Raw genomic sequence first — 19,355 nt, forward strand, 5'->3', positions numbered from 1 at the left:
CTGAGACTTTTTATAAAGACAACTAGCTGGCTTTACGGAAGCTCACAATTAAGAGAGGCTTGAATGTGTGAACACTTCTCAACTGTGCTGTGTTACACGGTAAACATAATCTATCAAAATAACTTCAATTTCTATTCTTGCCCAAAATATATCAATTCAAGCACTTTCAATGACCCATGTCTATTTTCAAAAACGTTCAAGGCCTTGATTTCTCTGTCTCAAATCACATTTCACATTTCCAAGGACCCATGGGAACCCTGACCCTGAACCCTGACCCTGTAAACCCTGAACCCTGTCAACAGCTTCAACAGTTTCATTCAGTTGAGATGTAAAGAGCGAAATAGTGCAGAAAAACAGCTGTGAGTGGGGAAGTGAAAGTCGGGGAAGTGAAAATGGAGGAGGTGAACGTGCTGAGCAGCTGAGCTGGCTGACCTGAAACTTCCCGGAGTTCTGCTCTCTCTTCACCTTCCCCCCTGACAGGTAGAGCCAGGCCCGGCCTCGCAGCGCAGGAGGGATGCCCTTCTGACAGCGCAGCCGGATCTGAGACACAGACAAATAATCCCAACAGATCAGCAAACACAGCAGTGCACAAAGTCATGAGAGACCACGGCTCGTCACAGACAAGCTAACGGTCTTCTGAGTGACCACGGCTCGTCACAGACAAGCTAACGGTCTTCTGAGGAACAGAGAGAGATGCATTATGCAGCCAGTATGTACAGTGGTCAAAGTCTTGGAGCAGTCAGTCACATGATATTGGTTACATTTGATGACTACTTACGAAATGCAATTATCTGTTCAAAAGACTGTGGTGCAAACAGCTGACTCTGACTGTCAGCCACTGACTGTGATGATATTGGATGATTTACTTATATGTTGCACACAGATACGCTACAGAAATGGCAGGGTCAGACAAAAATAAATATATGTAGCTGATCATAAAGTTCTAACGAATGAAAATGTATTTGACATGACTAACTATTCCTTAATAGTAATGTAAAATTCATTTTGTAATGTCACGTGTTAAGTAACACTTTCACGGTTCAGATCGATACAACACAGTGGAGATGTCATGGTTCGGTACGTTTTCAATACAGCAAAAAAGTGGAAATGACAGATTTACTTTATTTTGATTTTTTCACTTATTTATTTGATTATTTTCACAGTCTATTTTTTTTTTTTTTTTTCAATTTACAACAAGTTTTTTTTTTTAAACACCTTTCGCCTTTTTCGTTTCAGTTTGAGCTCACGTGACCGGCTGGTTTAGCAGGCGAGGACCCGGACACTGTGTGAGTCATTCATGTACATTCAAGCTCAGTTGTGAAATTCCAATGAAATATTTTGTTACTCAAGAGGCTCAAGATCTGCTTGGCAAAGCACCTTAAGGGACGATAAGCAGGTTCTAGTCATTTTAATGGGTCCAAACTTGTTGTTGTTGCTGTGTAGAGGTAGGCCTCTTCATATTAACCTGGAGGAATATCTTCAGTATATTTGGTGTGATCTGTCCCCAATATAGATGCTCACAACAGCTGAAGGAGGACAAAATTCAACAGCTACCATTTTTCTCCTGTGTTTTAATAAAAACTCAAGCCGTGTTCCACTACACCACTGTGACCCAGATAGAACTGAGCAGATCATAACATTGCATTACCATTTCTGGTCGCTTTTGTTTGTTTTTCTGATACGACGCTGGCACTCTTCCTCAAGGACACCAGCAGGGTGGAGTGAGGGAACTCAAACCAAGACCTTCACTGCCTGACCTGTGGACATGTACCAGCAGGGTGGAGTGAGGGAACACAAACCAAGACCTTCACTGCCTGACCTGTGGACATGTACCAGCAGGGTGGAGTGAGGGAACTCAAACCATGACCTTCACTGCCTGACCTGTGGACATGTACCAGCAGGGTGGAGTGAGGGAACACACACCCTGACCTTCACTGCCTGACCTGTGGACATGTACCAGCAGGGTGGAGTGAGGGAACTCAAACCCTGACCTTCACTGCCTGACCTGTGGACATGTACCAGCAGGGTGGAGTGAGGGAACAAACACCCTGACCTTCACTGCCTGACCTGTGGACATGTACCAGCAGGGTGGAGTGAGGGAACACAAACCCTGACCTTCACTGCCTGACCTGTGGACATGTACCAGCAGGGTGGAGTGAGGGAACTCAAACCAAGACCTTCACTGCCTGACCTGTGGACATGTACCAGCAGGGTGGAGTGAGGGAACACACACCCTGACCTTCACTGCCTGACCTGTGGGTGTGAGAGGACAGCAGGCAGGGGTCGCTTGGTGCTCGCTTCACAGTCTCTTCACATCAGAAGAAGCAGGGGTGTAAATATGACACCCAGAAGCTACACCCATGAGCCTATGTCTTCCAGGAGCTTTATTACAGAGCGGGGTCATGTGATGTCAGTGCAGCCACACCCTAAGTGTCAGACTGACAGTTTGTCACGTGGGGCGGGGCGGGGCGTGACGGGTCACGTCCTGCCCCCGCTGCTGACTCATGGAACTGCGGTGTGAAGTTGCAGCTCAGTGCTGAACGGCTGACAGCGTTTCACACGGGCAGAACCAGCTAGACGAGTGAAGCTGCAAACGATGTGTCCACAAAAGCCGACTCCCTGTGCAATCAGATACTGAAGCCTTGAGCTCGACCGGCTTTGGCCTGTCTGTTATTTGTTACGTTTTATCCCACACACAAAATCACAGAGACTAAACTTGTGCAACTAAGATACCCCGCTACTCGGTTGCCATTGGGCAGATGATTGCAAAATCAGGAAGTGAGTGCGAGTGAGTCGGACCTTGCTGTGTCTCTTGACCATCCACTTGTCCCAGTGGCTGAGCATGTCCAGCCATTTCACCTCCCTCTGCCTCAGCACCTCTGGAGGCACGTCCTGAGCTCTGCAGAGACAGGAGAGACAAGTTAGCTAATGATGTCATCATGATGATGTCATCGAAATCCAAGCAGACAAGACTCAACAACATTCCTAGAGAGAGAGAGAGAGAGAGAGAGAGAGAGAGAGAGAGAGCGGGGGGCAAAAATAATTTTTATATTCTCTAATAAGATCGTCTGATACAAACCTGTCTTTTGGATAAAAGTAACGAAAGAATGCGATCTCTTTTCTACAGGGTGGCTAACTGGATATAACACCCTATAACAACCTCCTTGTTGAAATTTAGACTAGTCGTCTAGTCTATAAGTAAGAAAACACTCAGAAAACAGTCCAAATTGAGCTGTGAGACGCAGCAGTTTACATACATATTGGCATTGTACATTATTAATTTAATTAGTAGTTTAACCGACTAGTATTTCTGGTAACTGACTAGCATTTCTGGTCGACTAGTCTAAAGAGAGAGAGAGAGGGAGAGAGTAGTGTCTTTTTTTTTTTATACATTTGCAATGAGATCCTTTGCAATGAGATCCGAGTGTATCACCACCGAGCTGTTGTCATGTATTCTGCTTCAAATTAAATGATGCAATAGGTTGTTGTCAGTCTGAAAAACAACAGAGATAGTAAATGACTGGACTTGTTTGGCGGAGGAGGATACACAGACACAAACTCCAGACTTAACCAATTCAAAAGCTGTGCCTATTTAGCATCAAACAGCTGTATAGTCAGGGTGGGCCTGTGCCTATTTAGCATCAAAGAGCTGTAGTCAGGGTGGGCCTGTCGCACAATATGTCATTTAAAAAAAGCCTGAACATCAAACATAAAACTAAAATATAGGCGAGCCTAACCTATGTTACGACTGAGGCCCGATGCTTAACTAAGCCATGTCATTATCTGATCAGCACAAGCCTGTAATAGCAGGGTATGAAAAGTCTTCAAAGAGAGAGCTTTTTAAATGTGGGACGGCCCTCGTTCTTTAAAAAGAAGCCGTCTACTGTATATTATGGATATGTGCAATAATACTGAGACGCCAGCTTCAGCTGGGAAGAAATGCAGTGATGAGTTACTTTCAATGGCTGCCAAAGAGCGTCAATGAAAGCCTGGGTTTGGGACTACCTATATGAGTGTGAGCCAGAAGAGGCCCTCTCTGGTAACGGGGCACCAGAGCTGTGGACCAAGGCCTGCTGTGGACCAAGGCCTGCCAAAACTCCAGACAACAGGAAGCTCCCAGACAACCAGTGCTGCTTGGCACAACTTTCACTCATTCCTTCCACTATTTCAGACTATGATGTAGGCTTGAGGCCCGGGTGGTCTTCTTCTTCACAAACTTACTGAATGTTGCCTTAAAGGATAGGAATGGACACGTTTAGGTGAATGGGTACAAAATGAACAAGACTAGTATCTTGTTGTTTCTCAGATTAGACACATTTTCTCCAATTTAAAAAGGAAATTGTCAGAATGTTTACATGACAGGAGGGACAGCTCAGAAGGCATCAATAAAGGAAACGGTGTAACATGTTGATTTGAGTGCACTGCAATAATGCAACATGGGAATTAAAGAAAAAAGTTGGTTCACATGTAATAAATACGTGCAGATATATTTGTATAAACAGAAAGCTGTATGAAAAGTGCTTCATGTATCTACTACTAGCGCCCGTTGCCACCTGGCATGTTACATACTGTTTATATGCGTCATGACTCATGTTGAGCAACGCCAAACATTGGGCATAATAACAAACCGCAGTGTGCCAGTCTGCCACGCAGCTGGTTGGCATGACTGGAGAAGTAAACCCAACTGACAAGACAGCCAGATGACTGCGATCAACTCTGTAACGTTATATTTACACACGTCTGCTAACGCTATATTGGATGTTACTAAGTTAGCTAGCTAACTGACAGATTGGCACATGACCATACATGCAGTCAATGACAATCAATCACACTACAGAGTTGCATCAAACTTACGATTCGTGTGAATACTGTTGAGCCCCGCCAATAAATCCATATTTATCGGTCTGTCTGTCGCTGGTGAAGCCGTTGATTTCGGAGTCGGATCCCAAAGAGCTCTCATCGTCCAGACGGCTGCTGCTGATACTCCTGGTGTCGACTGACTGACGGCGGCCGTTCTCTATTCTGGCCATGGTAGCTAGTTAGCCGGCTAGCTTAGCTAACATCAGCGAGCTTGTTGACAGCTACAAATCAAAACTGTTCCTCTGGCAACGTTGTCGGATCAAACAGCATCGATGCCATGATCTTTCCCCGTGAGTTAAGCTGCAAGTTGGATAACTTGCTAACTAGTAGCGTTAAACTTGGCGACTGTTAACCTTATACTAAAACTGTCAGGCCACACCAAATCAAGGAGAGATCATTCGCTAGCTAACGTTAGCTAAACTAGTTCACCTTAGCTAAATGCTAACGTTACGTTAGCTAGTCAATCTAAAAACTACTGACGTTACTACATCGCATGCAGCTATAAACGCCGCATTACTAATCGCTTGCTTTTCGTCATTAGGTACCCGAAGTAGCAAGTTAACAAGCTAGCTTCGCTAACGACAGTTTACCTAGCTAACGCTAGCTTGGTTCGTTGTCATGTCATTCCGAGTCTGGACAGATTTCGCCTCGACCAGCACACCAGTCTGTCATCCTGGACCTGGGATTGGTCTGGCCGATTGGTTGAATGCAGGTTGAATGACGTTACGTTGCCCCCTTGTGGCCGCTTTAGGGAATATAACAATGCAATGCAAATGATTGGGTAAGCATGTGCATTGGCAGCGGTCACCCTTCCACCCTGTACAATCTCATTAGCCAAGGAATACCTACCCAGTCAAATGCCCAACTCCACACAATAACACAGATGATTATGAAAATACAAAAACATCTAGACCAAAATACTAAAAAAGTTGCGCTTCACATTCCTCATTCCTAAATCACACATGGTAAAGAAACAAAATGGTACACAGACAGGTTATCTTTATTATTCTTTATTTGGTGGATAAACACTAGAGGTCTACTACATGTTTTTGAAAGTTATGATATTGTCATCTAAAGTGCAGCAACAAAACTGTGTGAAGACATGTCTGTCTGCCTGCCAGCCAGACTACAATTTATATAGCATTCCAAACAAAAGAATTGACATAAAGAAAATAACCATGTTTTAAGATATTATCAAGACTATTGAATGCAGAAGTTGTACACATACAACTGACAACTGTGCGAAGACTGAAACAGAATTCTGAAAAATATACTCAAACTTAAAATGACCTAGAGGTGACTGACAAAACGGTCCCATCATGTGACATCTTAGTGCCGAGGGTTTTTCTTTTTTCTTCTTGTGGCATGGCTTACTTCTTTCTTCCACCTCTCTCTTTCAATGCCAAGTGAATGACTGAGCCATTCATCATGTTGTAATAAGCCAGGGAGTTGGAATCTTTGATGAAAATGCCCTAGAAATTAAGAAAATCCATATAATTAAACAGAATCCATCATGATCAAAGCAGATAAGACACTCCACATACCAAAAAAGTTATTAAAAAAAGAAGAAAAAAAAGGTTTACCTCATACTGTAGCTTCTGTTTCCCTGCTGCCATGCCTGTGGCTTCGTGGATTTTGACTTTAATAACAGACACCTGTGGAGAAATTGCATTTGCACATCCATAAGGCAAGTGGTAGGTACACACGCAATCACGTAATCAATATTACATTCACAAGAAGAGTGGAGCAATAGGTCAAGCTGTTCATACCTGATCTGTAAGTGGGACAGTGAAATTGAGCACTTGTCCACTCAGCTTCCATTCGGTCTTGTCCTGCATGTTGGGGACCTGCACTTTAACTGCCACGGGACCCTAGAGAGTAAAAAAAATACATTTCACAGCTGAAGTAAAAACACAGAGCAGCCTAGCAGGGGTGGCCAATTTTTGGAGGTTGTGGGCCGCATACAAAAAAATATAAGGAGTCGCAGACCAAACAATATTACAGTTTTCAACCCACTTAGACTGAAATAAAAAGTTTTTAGGCCAGAAAACCTCTGTGCCATCAAAAAATAATTTTCTACATAAATAAATATATGACAATTTATTGATTTTCCATTTTTGGTTTAAAATGGAAAAACGAAAATGGAAAAACTTTTCTTTCTTCCTTCAAAATTCATGGCGGGCCACTTAAAAACGGGCAGCGGGTCGTAGTTTGGCCACCCCTGGCCTAGAGAAACACCTTGGAAATGAGCCCAAGATCAATGCTTCTGACAAACCTTGTTTCTACGAAGGAACTCCTCCTCTGGCATGAGGTTGTCCTCGGTCTTCATCTTCTTGTTGAGCGGCTCGTCGTCGTGAGGCGGGGGAGGGTGGGAAGGTGGTGCAGGAGCAGGGGGTTGTGGTACTGGAGGAGCAGGAATGAATGCTGGGAGAAGAGAGCAGGTTAATGGCATTTACAAGGGCGAGAGAAGGAGATATATTTCTCAGCACAGCTCAGTAACAAAGTTACGCACAAGTGTTCATTTCTGAAACACTCATTTTACATCTCTTGAATATATCAGATGTATTCTGTTAAAGCTTGGAGAAAAGACACCATGAATTAGTTTGGTATTTTTCAACTTGGACCCCATTTAATTTATTTTTTAATGTATAACTAAGGCTGTGGCCACACTGATCCGTGCTGTCTGTCCATCTGCTTTCATTTCTGTTCACTTACTGTCATTTACAAAGACCGCTGTCCGTCTGTCCGTGGAGCACTGATGAAGCGTACATCTCCAGCAAATTTGCATAGATTTTAATGGACAGAAAGTTCAAGGGGGCTGAACTTTCTCTGGATGGACAGATTGGTTAGACGGTCTGTTCTCAGAGCAGAAGTGGAGGAGCGGAAGTCGCTGCCATGACAGTCTAGTAGGGGCATGTGAGAAAAGCAGCTGCCAACTGAAGCGATCTAGGTCAATACTTCATCAATTTCAAACAGTATAATAAAATAGGGTCCAGGTTGAAAAACACCAAACTTCTCCTTCAAGTTACCTACTATCCTAAAAGCGTTTTCATTCGTTTTAATGATGTGCTTTCAAATGCACATCTCATTCTCTTGCCTTCAACTATTCACATTTCTTGAATAGGATATTATCCAATAGTTTTGGAAACATTTTTTACCAGTTGGAACCGCCATGGGAGGTGGTCTGGGGACCATGATGTGCTGTGCTGATGGCGGCATGGGCACCACATTGATGCGGGGAGCGTGAAGCATGGGAGGCATGGGTGTCAGAACTTGTCCAGGGCCGAGGCGCACCACATTACCCATGGGCGGCCGCGGGATCACAGGCACAGCAGACAGGAGAGTGGTGCGCACTGGAGGTGGCATCTGTTTACGGGGGAGCACATGGCTTATGAGATACAGTACACATGTAGAGAATGTTTTCTTATAAATGATGAACAGCTTTATCAAAGTGAGTCACTTACAGGTGGACGAGGCATCGTAATGATGGGAAGATTGGGTTTAGGCAGAATGGGATTGGAGAGCATGGGAAGCGGGTGATGAATGTCACTTGGCTTGCTTGGGCCAATCTTCTCCCTGGTATCATCCTCTCCCACCAGCCCTTTGGCCTTGTGGATGGCCTCAATCTGCTCCTGCAGGGTGATGTTGGCCTGTGCCGCCTGCTGGGTACGTGCCATGCTTCCCGAGTGGCCATCCCAGGTAACCTGGGGGAAGAGAACACAAATATTATACAAAAGCACAACGTTAACGAAACCAAACAAAGTCACGTGTAACGTCTGAAGATAAAAATAGCATTCGCTAATTTTCTGTTAATCTCAGGAATTCTTTTAACCAAAAATAAATAGATATAATAATCTCTGAACTCACCTTCTCCTCTGGCTTCTGGATTTCTTCTTCTCCGATTTTTTTACCGATGGCCGTCTCCTCCACACCGAAGATATCGGTACGCCTCTCAGCCAGCTGTTTCAGGCTGCTCTCAATATCCAGACCAGGCGCATAAACTTCATCCTCAATCTGCCTCTCTCTGATGCTACGGTCCCTTTGCTCCAGCCAGCGCGGGTCCAGCAGACCGATACGCATGTGCTCCTGCATCTTACTGGCTTGGATCTTCTCGCCGGTGATTGGTGAGATGAGGTACTCGTCCGGCATTGTGGCTGACGGCTGAGGCTTGGAAGCTGAGGGGAAATGCAATCATGAAGCATACATGATTCAGGAACAAGAGGTTAACACTCATTGTACATGAAGGTACAATTAGCTCGTAGCGAGTTACACTTAGCTTTGTTTTTACCTTTAGGGTCATAGTCTTTGCGAATGATCACTTGGTCTGGAGTGGGGGGCAGTGGGGGTGGCATCGGGTTGTCTGGCGGTGGTGGAGCCTTGATAGTATCATCGTCATCATCAGATCCCTGGGGAATGCAAGAAGACAAGAATGTTTTGTCATTACCATAGAGAGACACTGCATGAAATAGGCCACGGCCATCACGGGGGAAAGCTCTCCATTCACTCCCATACACCAGCGTCATTTTCCTTGAATTAAACATAGCTAAAAGCTGTTGTGTGGTGGGCTGCGCAGGCAACAAATGTAAAAAATCGCCAATTAAAGTTTTTTTGTACTCAAAACAAGCATGCCATTGAGAATTGGCGAGAAGAAAAATGTGGATCTAGCTGTCAAGGAAGTAAGTTGGAGTGTTCATCTTCCGTATATATGATCTTTGTGTGCAACACGTGACCATGCACGCGACATAGGAGAACGCCAGGATTGGGTGTGGAGTTTTTGTTTCCCCCCGTTTTGGGCGTGGTTTCTGAATGACGACGCGCTCCACAGTGTCTCTATACACCAGTGTGGCGGTACTGGAGTGAGCCCCAATTCTGATGGAGACTCGTGACTCAACTCAGACTTGCCTATTAATAACTCGGCACCTTCAGCATTACCCTCAATTTGTACCCGATCATCTATTCTAGTTGATTAACGACACAGGCGGACATTTTGGTCTTACAACAGAACCGCTGATAGGCTGATGATATTAAAATGCATTCAATGGCTGATAACTGGCACATTGGATTGGTTGTTAAGTGTCCACTTACCTCGTCCATGTCCTGCACCTGTGTGTCCTGGTCAGGCTGTGAGGGATGGGCATCTTCACGCTCGTCGCGCTCGTCGTCGTCGTCCTCGCTCTCCACCTCCATCTCCACCTCCTCGCTCTCTCCAAACTTCTCGTAGCGCTCCTGGATCAGGATGCGAGCGCCCAGCTCCTCTGGTGTGGTCGGTGGGGGGAAGTGGCCTGTGTGCAAACAACCCCAACAGAAACGAGAGATTTAATTCAAGGGACACTTTCTGTCTTATTGTTGCTGTCGGTTCTTAAAAAATAGAGACAAGCTTCTTTTTTTCTACCCATTCAGTTTTATTTTCCTATAATAAGCCTGTTTTTACTTCTTCCCTGTTTGTGTGTGTGTGTGTGTGTGTGTGTGTGTGTGTGTGTGTGTGTGTGTGTGTGTGTGTGTGTGTGTGTGTGTGTGTGTGTGTGTTATTGGAATTTGCCTACCTTGCTCATTGGGCTGGAAATCCACCGTCTCAACCACGACAAAGTCATGCCAGTCGATTTGGGCATATGCCACTCTTTCTTTCTCTCTTTCTTCTTCCTCCTTCTTCCTTTCGCGCTCCTGGAACTTTGCCCACTCAACACGGTACTTCACCTGGTGGGTGTGCAGTAAAATAGGTGATGAAATAATTCGATTTTTTTTTTTTTTTTTTTTGCATACATTATTAAATAGGTGCACTGAATACCCAGGTATGTGAACCAAAATATAATAAAAGTCATTTTTGGGTTCAGCTCGTCTTGAATGAGAGTAAGAGCCACAATTTAAAGGGATTACCTGGTCCATCACCTCTCTTGGGTTCTCAGACTCTCGTCTCAGCTTCAGCAGCAGGCCTTTGGGGGGGATCAGAATCTGCAGTTTGGCAAAATAATAATAATAATAATAAAAAAGAGACCAAAACACAGATTAGCATCACAACAGTACACAAACAAAGAACAGCATTTTGTTATATGGTGGAGTTTCTTCGGGTTACCTTAGTGTACTGCTCCACCAGCTTGGTGAAGTAGTTGAAAAGGCTGTGTTGTGGCCGCAGAAAGTCAAACTGGTAGTTCCTCTGCTCTTTCTGCATGAGCTGGGTGAGAAACTGGCGGCCATTGCGAGCAACAAACTGGGCAGTGAGCTTGACGACATCCAGATCGAACGCAGAGATCGATGGAGGATCAGCAATGAACTCAAACTCAGGAGGCGGCTCTTTGGGAATCACTGCCTCATGAATCACTGCCTATTGCCCGAGGGAAGAAGCAGCTGTTATGAACAAATAACACCAACTTAGCAATTAACTAACCAATTAACCAATGAGAAAACACAAGTGTGCAATGAAATCCAACGGCATACTTTCTGAGGGAGCGACTGTTGCATGGCCTGCTGCATAACCTTAGGCACGGCTGCAGACGGTTCCTGTCCCTTGCCTTCCTTGAATTCGTTGACCTTGTGACGGTAGTAGGCATGGTAGGGGTCGTTGGGGTTGAGGAAATTAAACTTTGGATTGTTGATCTCATTCTGACGGATTCTAGCCTCAAACTCAGGTCCGTTCCTGTGAAATGACAACAAGGGAGTTAATATTCTCAGACGTCAAATAATAACGATCAAGACATTTAACACGTGTGGAAAAAACCAACCTTGCAACAAAGCTGGCTGTCTTGTCTACAATGTTTCGGACCTCAGGAGGTGGATAAATGATACCAACAATTGGTTTAGTGGCAGGAGCTTCCTGTCGTTCCTGTTGTTCCTGTTGTTCATCGTTCTGTTGATCAAATTGTCATTCATTAACGATTAAGATTTCACCCATAAAAAGCATCCTATTTTAATATCAGAGCCAAGTGAATTGAATCAGAAGAAATTCAACATCAGCATGAACCATTGCTTGGATTCACTGCTTAGAAGTTAATGACTACTTGTGTGTTTAACTTGACAGTTTAGCGGATTTAGGGCACATGGATGCAAACTCACGGAGAGTGACCAGGGCAGACACAAAATCACTCCGGAATCATTCACCTAGTGCTAAGTGCCCTATTTTGCGATCAAATAAGTGACTGTTGTTTATCGGCCGCAAATCTTACAATCTCTTATCTGTATTGTTGTATTGTATCAACAACAGTCATCCTCCTACATTCTTTAATTGTGTTCTTTCTAACAATTCATTAGGACCCCACGTTGAGAAGATAATATACAGTCTATGGTTGAGATTGAACCACTGGTTTAGGCAAGATGCCTACATAAGTCTCAAGTGGAGGCAGCTCTTTTAAAATTAACATGTTCCAAAAATGTTAAAGTATATCTAATGACTCTGGCTCTTCCACAATGGACGCTGTGGTTTCATGTACCTTACTTTTCTAATCATTTCAGTTAAGCTAGCACACTTAGCTAGTATGTTAGTTTATATGACCTCCCCGGGCTGTTGGCTCTTAGCAAATCATTAGCTTGGTTTTAGAAGCTCATCCACGATTGATCCAGATCCAAATACGGGTGATTTTATTATGTAAAGTTAGTTAGTTGTTTTCTTAGTAGCCGCCACACTAGTAGTAACAGCTAACGCTACATTGCTAACGCTAGTAGCAACGTTACCTTGTTATTGGACTCCGGGGGCTGCAAAATTTGAACAGGCCCAGGCGGCATGGCTGCGTCTTTGTGGCTAGTCTGGCTACTAGCCTGAAATTACATACAAACACAAACAGTAGTAAGACCCTTTGTGCTCCAAGTGGACAACTAACGATAATACTGTGGTGTAAACACAATTTATGGCAGATAAATGTCTACATTGATTCATTTATTCACATTGAAGACTTACTGCGTCGTGCGCTTTCGTTGACCCGCTTTAATGGACACGTAGTACTTCCGGAAACAACTCGCGCGCTAAGCATTCTGGGACTTGCAGTCGTTTCTGGCCGTCGCTATGGAGATGTGATGTCAACAAGTCATCCAGAAGCTAAACCAGTTCGATTCCGCTGTGTGGTGTCCCAGTAAGACAACAGATATCCGATCTTGCCCGATATGAGTCAGTTCTTAGGTCGTCAGGACTGTGTTGAAAGTCTCCAAAAAGATCTGGTGGACCTTCAGGGAGCCGTGCTGGACGTGTTCTCCAGAACCGGCCCAGTCCGCTTCCCCTCCTGGAAGTTCCCCGACAAGCTTTCCTGTGATCTAGACTTGGCCTCCCTGCTGGAACAGTATGCCTTTGTGGATGGGGAAGATGAATTCAACCAGCATTCCCACATTATCCTACTGGAGCTGGTGATTGACAGGTAATAGCCTACTGGAGCTGGTGATTGACAGGTATAATAGCCTACTGGAGCTGGTGATTGACAGGTAATAATAGGCTATAACAGGGCTTTTCAAAGTCTGAGACCCTGGGCCTCCCCTCAGACAAAGCTTGGGAAAAGGTGCCTCCCCTTACTCTACTGCTTAGTTTCTCTAAATGATTGGATGCCTATGGGAGCATGATTATGTTATTAGATCCCATAGTCATAATGACAACATTGTAATATGTTTTCACTTCCATTCATAGAGCCTCCCCTGAAACTGTTGCGAGTCCCCGGCCCTGGGGAGGCCCACCTCCCACTTTGAAAACCTCTGGGCTATAGTTTTACATCAAATTAAGAAATCATCTTACAAAACTATGTTACTCTCTCTCTCTCTCTCTCTCTCTCTCCTCTCTCTCTCCTCTCTCCCCCCCCCCCCATCTCTTGACAAGACTACTGCTTCTTCTGCAAAGTTTCAATGCTCATACTGAGCGGCTGAGGAGTGGGCACAGGAGAGAGCACAGCCAGCAGAAAGGATGTGTGTCAATTGGTCTTGTGGTCAGACATTACTGGAGTAATTTAGTTCAACTTGGCAACCTAAAAGTAAGTGCGAGTACTTCCTATTATGAAAATAACAGAGATTGAGAAATAAAACATCAACATTTAGTTTAGTGTTCAACTGTTCATTCCTGATTGTCATGTTCTCTTCTCTCAGGAGACCTTCAAAGATGTCCAAAAAGTGCCCCAAACAAAGAAATGTGACTGTGATGAAACAGCAACAGTGTCATCTGCCTCCTGCCTCATGAGCTCCAGGAGCGACCTGAGCAGATCTTGCTCATCATCTGCCTCGTCTTCACCCAGCTCCTTTAAGTGTGTGCCACAGAATCATGCCACTTCTGTACCAACCAGTCCCACCTGCAGTGTGCCGTGTTGCCCCACACCCGTCTCCACAGATACCCGTAACGTGGGTTGCCAGACGGTGGAATCGTCCCTCGTCCCCTGCGACGCTTGTGATCGGGTGCAGTCTGTCCTGAGACAGACAGGAGACGCTGTGGTTGAACTGTGTCAGAGTGAGGGTCTGCCCTCGTCTCTGCGGCGCCTCCAAGTCGCTGTGGAGGATGCTCTGGAGCTGGGCCACCTGACAGCGGGCGACGTGGCCCAGTGGGCCAGGGAGCAGCGCAGGGACATGGGCCGGCTGGGCAAACATCTCCAGGAGGTGCGTGCGACCGTGCAGCCTCTCAGGCACGGACTGGCAGCAGCAGAAGCAGAGCGGGAGAGATGCAGGAGTCGGATGGAGAGAGCGCAGGAGGAGCTGAAGCGAGGAACCGCAAAGCATCAAGCCGGCGTTCTCTGCCTGGAGCAGGCCCTGCAGGGGGCGCTGAGGGCCGGGAAAGAGACAGAGCGAAGGCTACAAGAGCAACAGCAGCAACTGCAGAGAGGTATAGTGACCTCACAAGTAGCCTAAATATGAAGGGAACTTATTATTATTATTGTTAGTTATTGAGATGACTTTTAACGTATAGGCTATTCTATAATGCTTTTGTCACAGGTAGTTTGGCCTTGGAGGAGAGCAACTCCAGACTAAAGGACGAACTGGCTGTACAACATGAAACATTACATGCACTCGGTAAGGACATCTAGCTGTAGTTTACCGTCTGTAAGTCATGCAGTTAATGCTTGTATTTTGTAGAATTGTATTACATTCATACCCTTATCCACGCTGTATACATGTGAACATGCATGTACTGTGTGGTGGAATGTTGTCTTGTGTGGTAGAATGTGAGAAGAAGCAGCTGCAGGAGAAAGTGAAGACCCTGCAGATAGAGGAAGAAGCCTGGCAGAAGCTAGAGGAAAGGAGCCAGCAGTTAGAAAGTCAAATCTCCGAAACACAACTACTCCTCGACAAAGAGAGCGCCAAGTATCACAGCGCCTGTCGTCAGCAAGAGGTCAGTGTTATGGCTCCATCTCAAATCAGATGATTTGTTGTGTTGTTCAGTAGTTGAAGGTCTTGACACAGTCACACCCCGTTTACATCTGCTTTTTAAATGGGACCATTATCCAGATTACTTATCGGGGTCACGGTGGCACAGTGGTAAGCGCTGTCACCTCACAGCTAGAAGGTCCTGGGTTCGATTCCCACCTGGGACGCTGTGGGCGCAGAGGGTGTGTCCCCCCCCCCATGTCCTCAGTGCCTATGGCCCAGGTGCGCTATCTCGTCAAAAGGGCCTTTCTGTGTGGAGAATGTTGCATGTTCTTCCCGTGCTCCCCTGGGGTTCCTCCATACAACATCAGTATGGACCGCTACTAAAAACATGCAGAAGATCATCACCTGACCAGTGACAACAACATCTGAAGTTGTCCCCAGGCGCTGTACACAAGAAAGCTGCCCACTGCTCCTCGCTGCCCCCCGGAGGAAGGACAAGCCTGGATGGGTTAAAAGCAGAGACTATATATTTCACCGGCCACCGGCAGCATGTGTGTGTGTTGGGTTGTCGTGTGACAATAAAGGCTGACTTTGAACTTTGAACTATCTGGACACAGGTTGCATTTAAAAACCAGGTGTAACAGGTGTGTCAGAGCCATGGATAGCTGCATGGTCATCTTGCATCACTACTTCCCTCACTCTTCGTCCAGTCAATGCAGGCCAAGCAGAAATCTTTGCTGGAGAGAATGGACACTCTTGACCAAGAGTGTGAGGAGCGACAGAGGCAGCTGGGAGAGAGCGAGGAGAGACAGCGCCACCTGCAGGATCAGCTGAAGCACATGTCAGAGGAGAAGCAACAGCTGCTGGCACAGTCTGCCCAGCAGCAGGTATATTGTTGCTTTAGCAGGGTTGGGAGGGTAACGGAAGACATGAATATAAAATGCAGTATTTAAAATACAAAATGAGTAACTGTATTCCATTATAGTTACACTTTAAATTGTTGGTATTCTGAATAGTTACGGTCTTTAGAAATAATGACTTTATTTGTTTGTTCTGTTTTATTTGCTCAATGATGCAGAGCTAAAGGGTAGATACAGTGAAGGGAACACTCACTGTGAGAGAGCCATCTTCACACCTTCTAAACAAATATTGAGGTTGTTATTAATGGCAAATTTGGGGGCTTTGGTAAATAAATACATGACAAAGCCCATTGACTGCAGCCAGGGCAGTAAATGTAAAGTTCAGTGACAGCATCATCATGTATCAGGCCCTGGCTTAGGGGCCCCTGAGCTTTTGGGCCCCTCATTCAGTAATCGATCCATGTAGGCAATTAACTACATTCAGAGTGACCCAGACAAATGGACTCAGCAAGATGATTTTGAAGTGTTCCAAAGTAAGCCAAAGTATTTAGAATAAAATGGAATATGTTACAAATTACATTTTAGGGCATGTATTCAGTAATTTGTAGTGGAATACATCCATTGTCCAATAGACCCTTTTCACTGCAGGCATTTTGTGTCTCAAAGGCAGGGTAAACACAGGTGTAACAAAAAACATTTACCCTGCCTTTGAGACACAAAATGCCTGCTGTGAAAAGGGTCCACAGCTTCACTGTTTTCATAATGACTACCATATTGTCCTTCATATTTCCTTCTCTGGTGCTTTCTTCCACCAGGCCCTGTGTTCTGAGCCACCAGGCCCTGTGTTCTGAGCTTCTCTGGTGCTTTCTTCCACCAGGCGCTGTGTTCTGAGCTCCACACGGAGAGGCAGAGACTAGAACGTCACGTAGGTGAGCTGAAGGACAGTGTGTCTCAGCTGAGCGAGGAGCTGCAGGATTTAAGGCAGAGGGAGAAGCTGCTGGTGGCGTTCCCAGAGCTAAGCCCACTGGCTCAGGCCCAACCGCAGAGTAGGCAATATTTTTTTATCTTTGTCTTTCTATTTGATTTATATATATATATTTGATTGTTTTGAAATTAAAATGACAGCGTTTGTCAAAGTTGACTAGTGTGAAAAGCGTTTAGCTGAGCAGCACGGTCGGTCTGATGAGAGAACTGAGACATGCGAGAAAGGGAGAGGTTGTGGTAGACGTGTATAAGTAGGGTGGAGCCGGAAGTTCAAAGTGACCTTGAGGCGTGGTCTTGTTCCCAAAATTAAGTTATAATAAATCATAACTACATAATTGTATCCAGTCATTTCCCCCCAGTTTTAGATATGCTATGGTTCCATATTGTCTGTATCTTTACCAGGTACAGGGAACGTGCTGTTGGATATGGAGCAGCAATTGCAGGCAAACTGCATCCGAATCAGGGTCCTGGAGCAGGAGAACATCACGCTGCACAGCAGCCTCATGAGACTGAGGGAGAGAGCAGCACAACATAATGCCCCCCAGGTAAGACAGATGATTTGAGAAAAATGTTGGTCCTCAGAAGGTGTCACATTTGATTGATTAATTTGCACCACATATTAAAGAATTGGAAACATAAAACTCTCAAAATCGTACACTCAGTCACCACATGTTGGTTATTGACAAGTGAAAATTATATTAACACTTAATTGGCACATGCTTACCAACAGGAAAGCTCACCTGAGCAGATGCGGTGCCTCTCTCTGCCCAGCACAGCAGGAGAGAAACAGCACCGCCACGTGCCACAAGTACAGAAGAGTCCATTGTAAGTCGACAGACTCATTCATTTGATTATGTGTTGATTAAAGATTAATTGATTAATTGATAGTTGATTAAAATGTCATGAACAGGCAATACGCACACAGTTTGCAATTGCAGTGAAAAGACACGGTGGGTCTGTACTGCCTTGTTTCCTCTTGGTACCACAGGAAAAGCAGCAGTGCAGGACCGTTAGAATACGGTATGAGACGATGGAGGTCAGAGGGAGGACATGACGGTGTGTCCACCGCTGCTGCCTCCGCCCCATCCCTGCTCCACCCTCACACCCTGCACCTCCACCCGGCTGCTGCCTCCGCCCCATCCCTGCTCCACCCTCACACCCTGCACCTCCACCCGGCCTCCAGGGCTGATGAGACCTACGCCAAAACACGCCACGCCTTCCTCCGCTCCCGCACCAGAGGCTCCAACCAGAGAAAGACGTGAAACCCCAACGGCAGAGTTGCGTTTGGAAGACACTTTTGGATTTGGAGAGAGAAAGAGCAGCTACGCACGAGGACTTTTTGTTTTGTTTTTGCAACAAATAGCTGCATGCAGAACCGTGTATATAGAAGTCTCCATTCACTCCAATGGACCTTTTATTTTTTACTCTCAAGAGTTCCAGGAAGTAAGGTCCTGGATTAAGCAGCACTGTCGAGTTCCAGCAAAATGGACAGTTTGTGTTGTACTCTGAAAGTTTTTTTTTTTTTTTTTTTTCCTTAAAATCAAATTGTACATTATCAGCTTTATTTTAGCATTCAAAAGTAGCGCGAGACCCATTCCCCATTCCTGGCTGTTCATTGGCTAATGAGTCACGCATTTTGGTCCTCTGCTGACACCACTCTCTCTCTAAATTGCTCTGGCTGCATGCATCTCATTGTCTCCTCTTGCATGCCATTTCCTCTGAATTCTACACTCCTATTTCAGAATGGACTATTTAGTGTTGCATTACCATACCATACCATTCAGTTTATGCAGGTTTCACATTCTTTCATTCATCAATGGTATCCATGTAGGTGTATGTCTGGATCTAGAACCTGTGGAGCTGATGGTCATTATGTACACAGTGGATTCCCTCTGTCACTACTGCACCTCTCATCACATAACGTTGTAATGCATGATAATATGTGTGATCAACCCTGATCTGGATTTGAGAAGATCTAGAAGACAGGGTGAGTATTAAAGTAGCCTACATTCAAGTACATAACTAGTCAATGACTCCTCCTCCATATCAGGTTGCTGGATATATGATATGTAACCTTAAACATGAACATGAATAGGCCGTCTTCACGGCAGGTGAGTCACATGGCTCAGAGTGAATGGGCAGGTGAGTCACATGGCTCAGAGTGAATGGGCAGGTGAGTCACATGGCTCAGAGTGAATGGGCAGGTGAGTCACATGGCTCTGAGTGAATGGTCGCTCTGTAAAACCTTGAATGTCACAAACACAATGCCCATCCAGGGCTCTCTGTCGAGGGAGGGGTTTTCATGGCAACATGGCTGACAGAATTCACACTCTGGTGAATCTCTACAGAGTCCCTCCTCCAGATATAATGTGTCAGCGAGTCTTCAGTCAAGGC

The 19,355-nt window shown here is 45.3% G+C and overlaps 3 protein-coding genes across 3 annotated transcripts in view; 1 reads left to right on the top strand and 2 right to left on the bottom strand.

Annotated features, from left to right (window-relative positions):
• LOC310783501 (TBC1 domain family member 10A-like) overlaps positions 1-5,484 on the bottom strand; it is a 22,513-nt gene extending 17,029 nt beyond the window's left edge. Inside the window, exons 1-3 of the mRNA XM_083644378.1 lie at positions 4,855-5,484; positions 2,800-2,899; positions 433-540 (exon numbers count right to left, since the gene is read on the bottom strand). Of these exons, the coding sequence (XP_083500504.1) occupies positions 433-540; positions 2,800-2,899; positions 4,855-5,030 (384 nt within the window). The 5' untranslated portion in view covers positions 5,031-5,484. The remainder of the gene's footprint in view (positions 1-432; positions 541-2,799; positions 2,900-4,854) is intronic.
• Positions 5,485-5,869: 385 nt separating this feature from the next.
• Positions 5,870-12,787, bottom strand: sf3a1 (splicing factor 3a, subunit 1). Its single transcript, XM_083644385.1, has 16 exons — positions 12,746-12,787; positions 12,523-12,606; positions 11,577-11,701; positions 11,293-11,491; positions 10,931-11,179; positions 10,735-10,809; positions 10,404-10,554; positions 9,946-10,142; positions 9,149-9,266; positions 8,728-9,035; positions 8,325-8,564; positions 8,019-8,226; positions 7,136-7,284; positions 6,630-6,731; positions 6,444-6,515; positions 5,870-6,332 (listed from the first exon to the last, which is right to left on the bottom strand). Exons 2-16 carry the CDS (start codon positions 12,571-12,573, stop codon positions 6,231-6,233), a joined length of 2,346 nt encoding a protein of 781 aa, XP_083500511.1. The 5' UTR covers positions 12,574-12,606; positions 12,746-12,787; the 3' UTR covers positions 5,870-6,230.
• Positions 12,788-12,942: 155 nt separating this feature from the next.
• Positions 12,943-18,223, top strand: ccdc157 (coiled-coil domain containing 157; the record flags this gene model as incomplete). Its single annotated transcript, XM_083644727.1, has 9 exons — positions 12,943-13,196; positions 13,646-13,796; positions 13,909-14,632; positions 14,970-15,139; positions 15,828-16,004; positions 16,855-17,023; positions 17,364-17,506; positions 17,692-17,786; positions 17,950-18,223. Exons 1-9 carry the CDS (start codon positions 12,949-12,951, stop codon positions 18,221-18,223), a joined length of 2,151 nt encoding a protein of 716 aa, XP_083500853.1. The 5' UTR covers positions 12,943-12,948.
• Between the last annotated feature and the right edge of the window lie 1,132 nt (positions 18,224-19,355).

Source organism: Poromitra crassiceps (assembly GCF_964638095.1).
Source record: "Poromitra crassiceps genome assembly, chromosome: 10".
Classification (NCBI taxonomy): Eukaryota; Metazoa; Chordata; class Actinopteri; order Beryciformes; family Melamphaidae; genus Poromitra; species Poromitra crassiceps.

Excerpts from the sequence above, each read along its gene's own strand:
- sf3a1 (XM_083644385.1), bottom strand. The coding sequence starts at position 12,573 with ATGCCGCCTGGGCCTGTTCAAATTTTGCAGCCCCCGGAGTCCAATAAC. Across the intron at positions 11,492-11,576 it reads ACAGCCAGCTTTGTTGCAAG|GAACGGACCTGAGTTTGAGG; the intron begins GTTGGTTTTTTC and ends GTCATTTCACAG. Across the intron at positions 7,285-8,018 it reads TCCCATGGCGGTTCCAACTG|CATTCATTCCTGCTCCTCCA; the intron begins GTAAAAAATGTT and ends CTCTTCTCCCAG.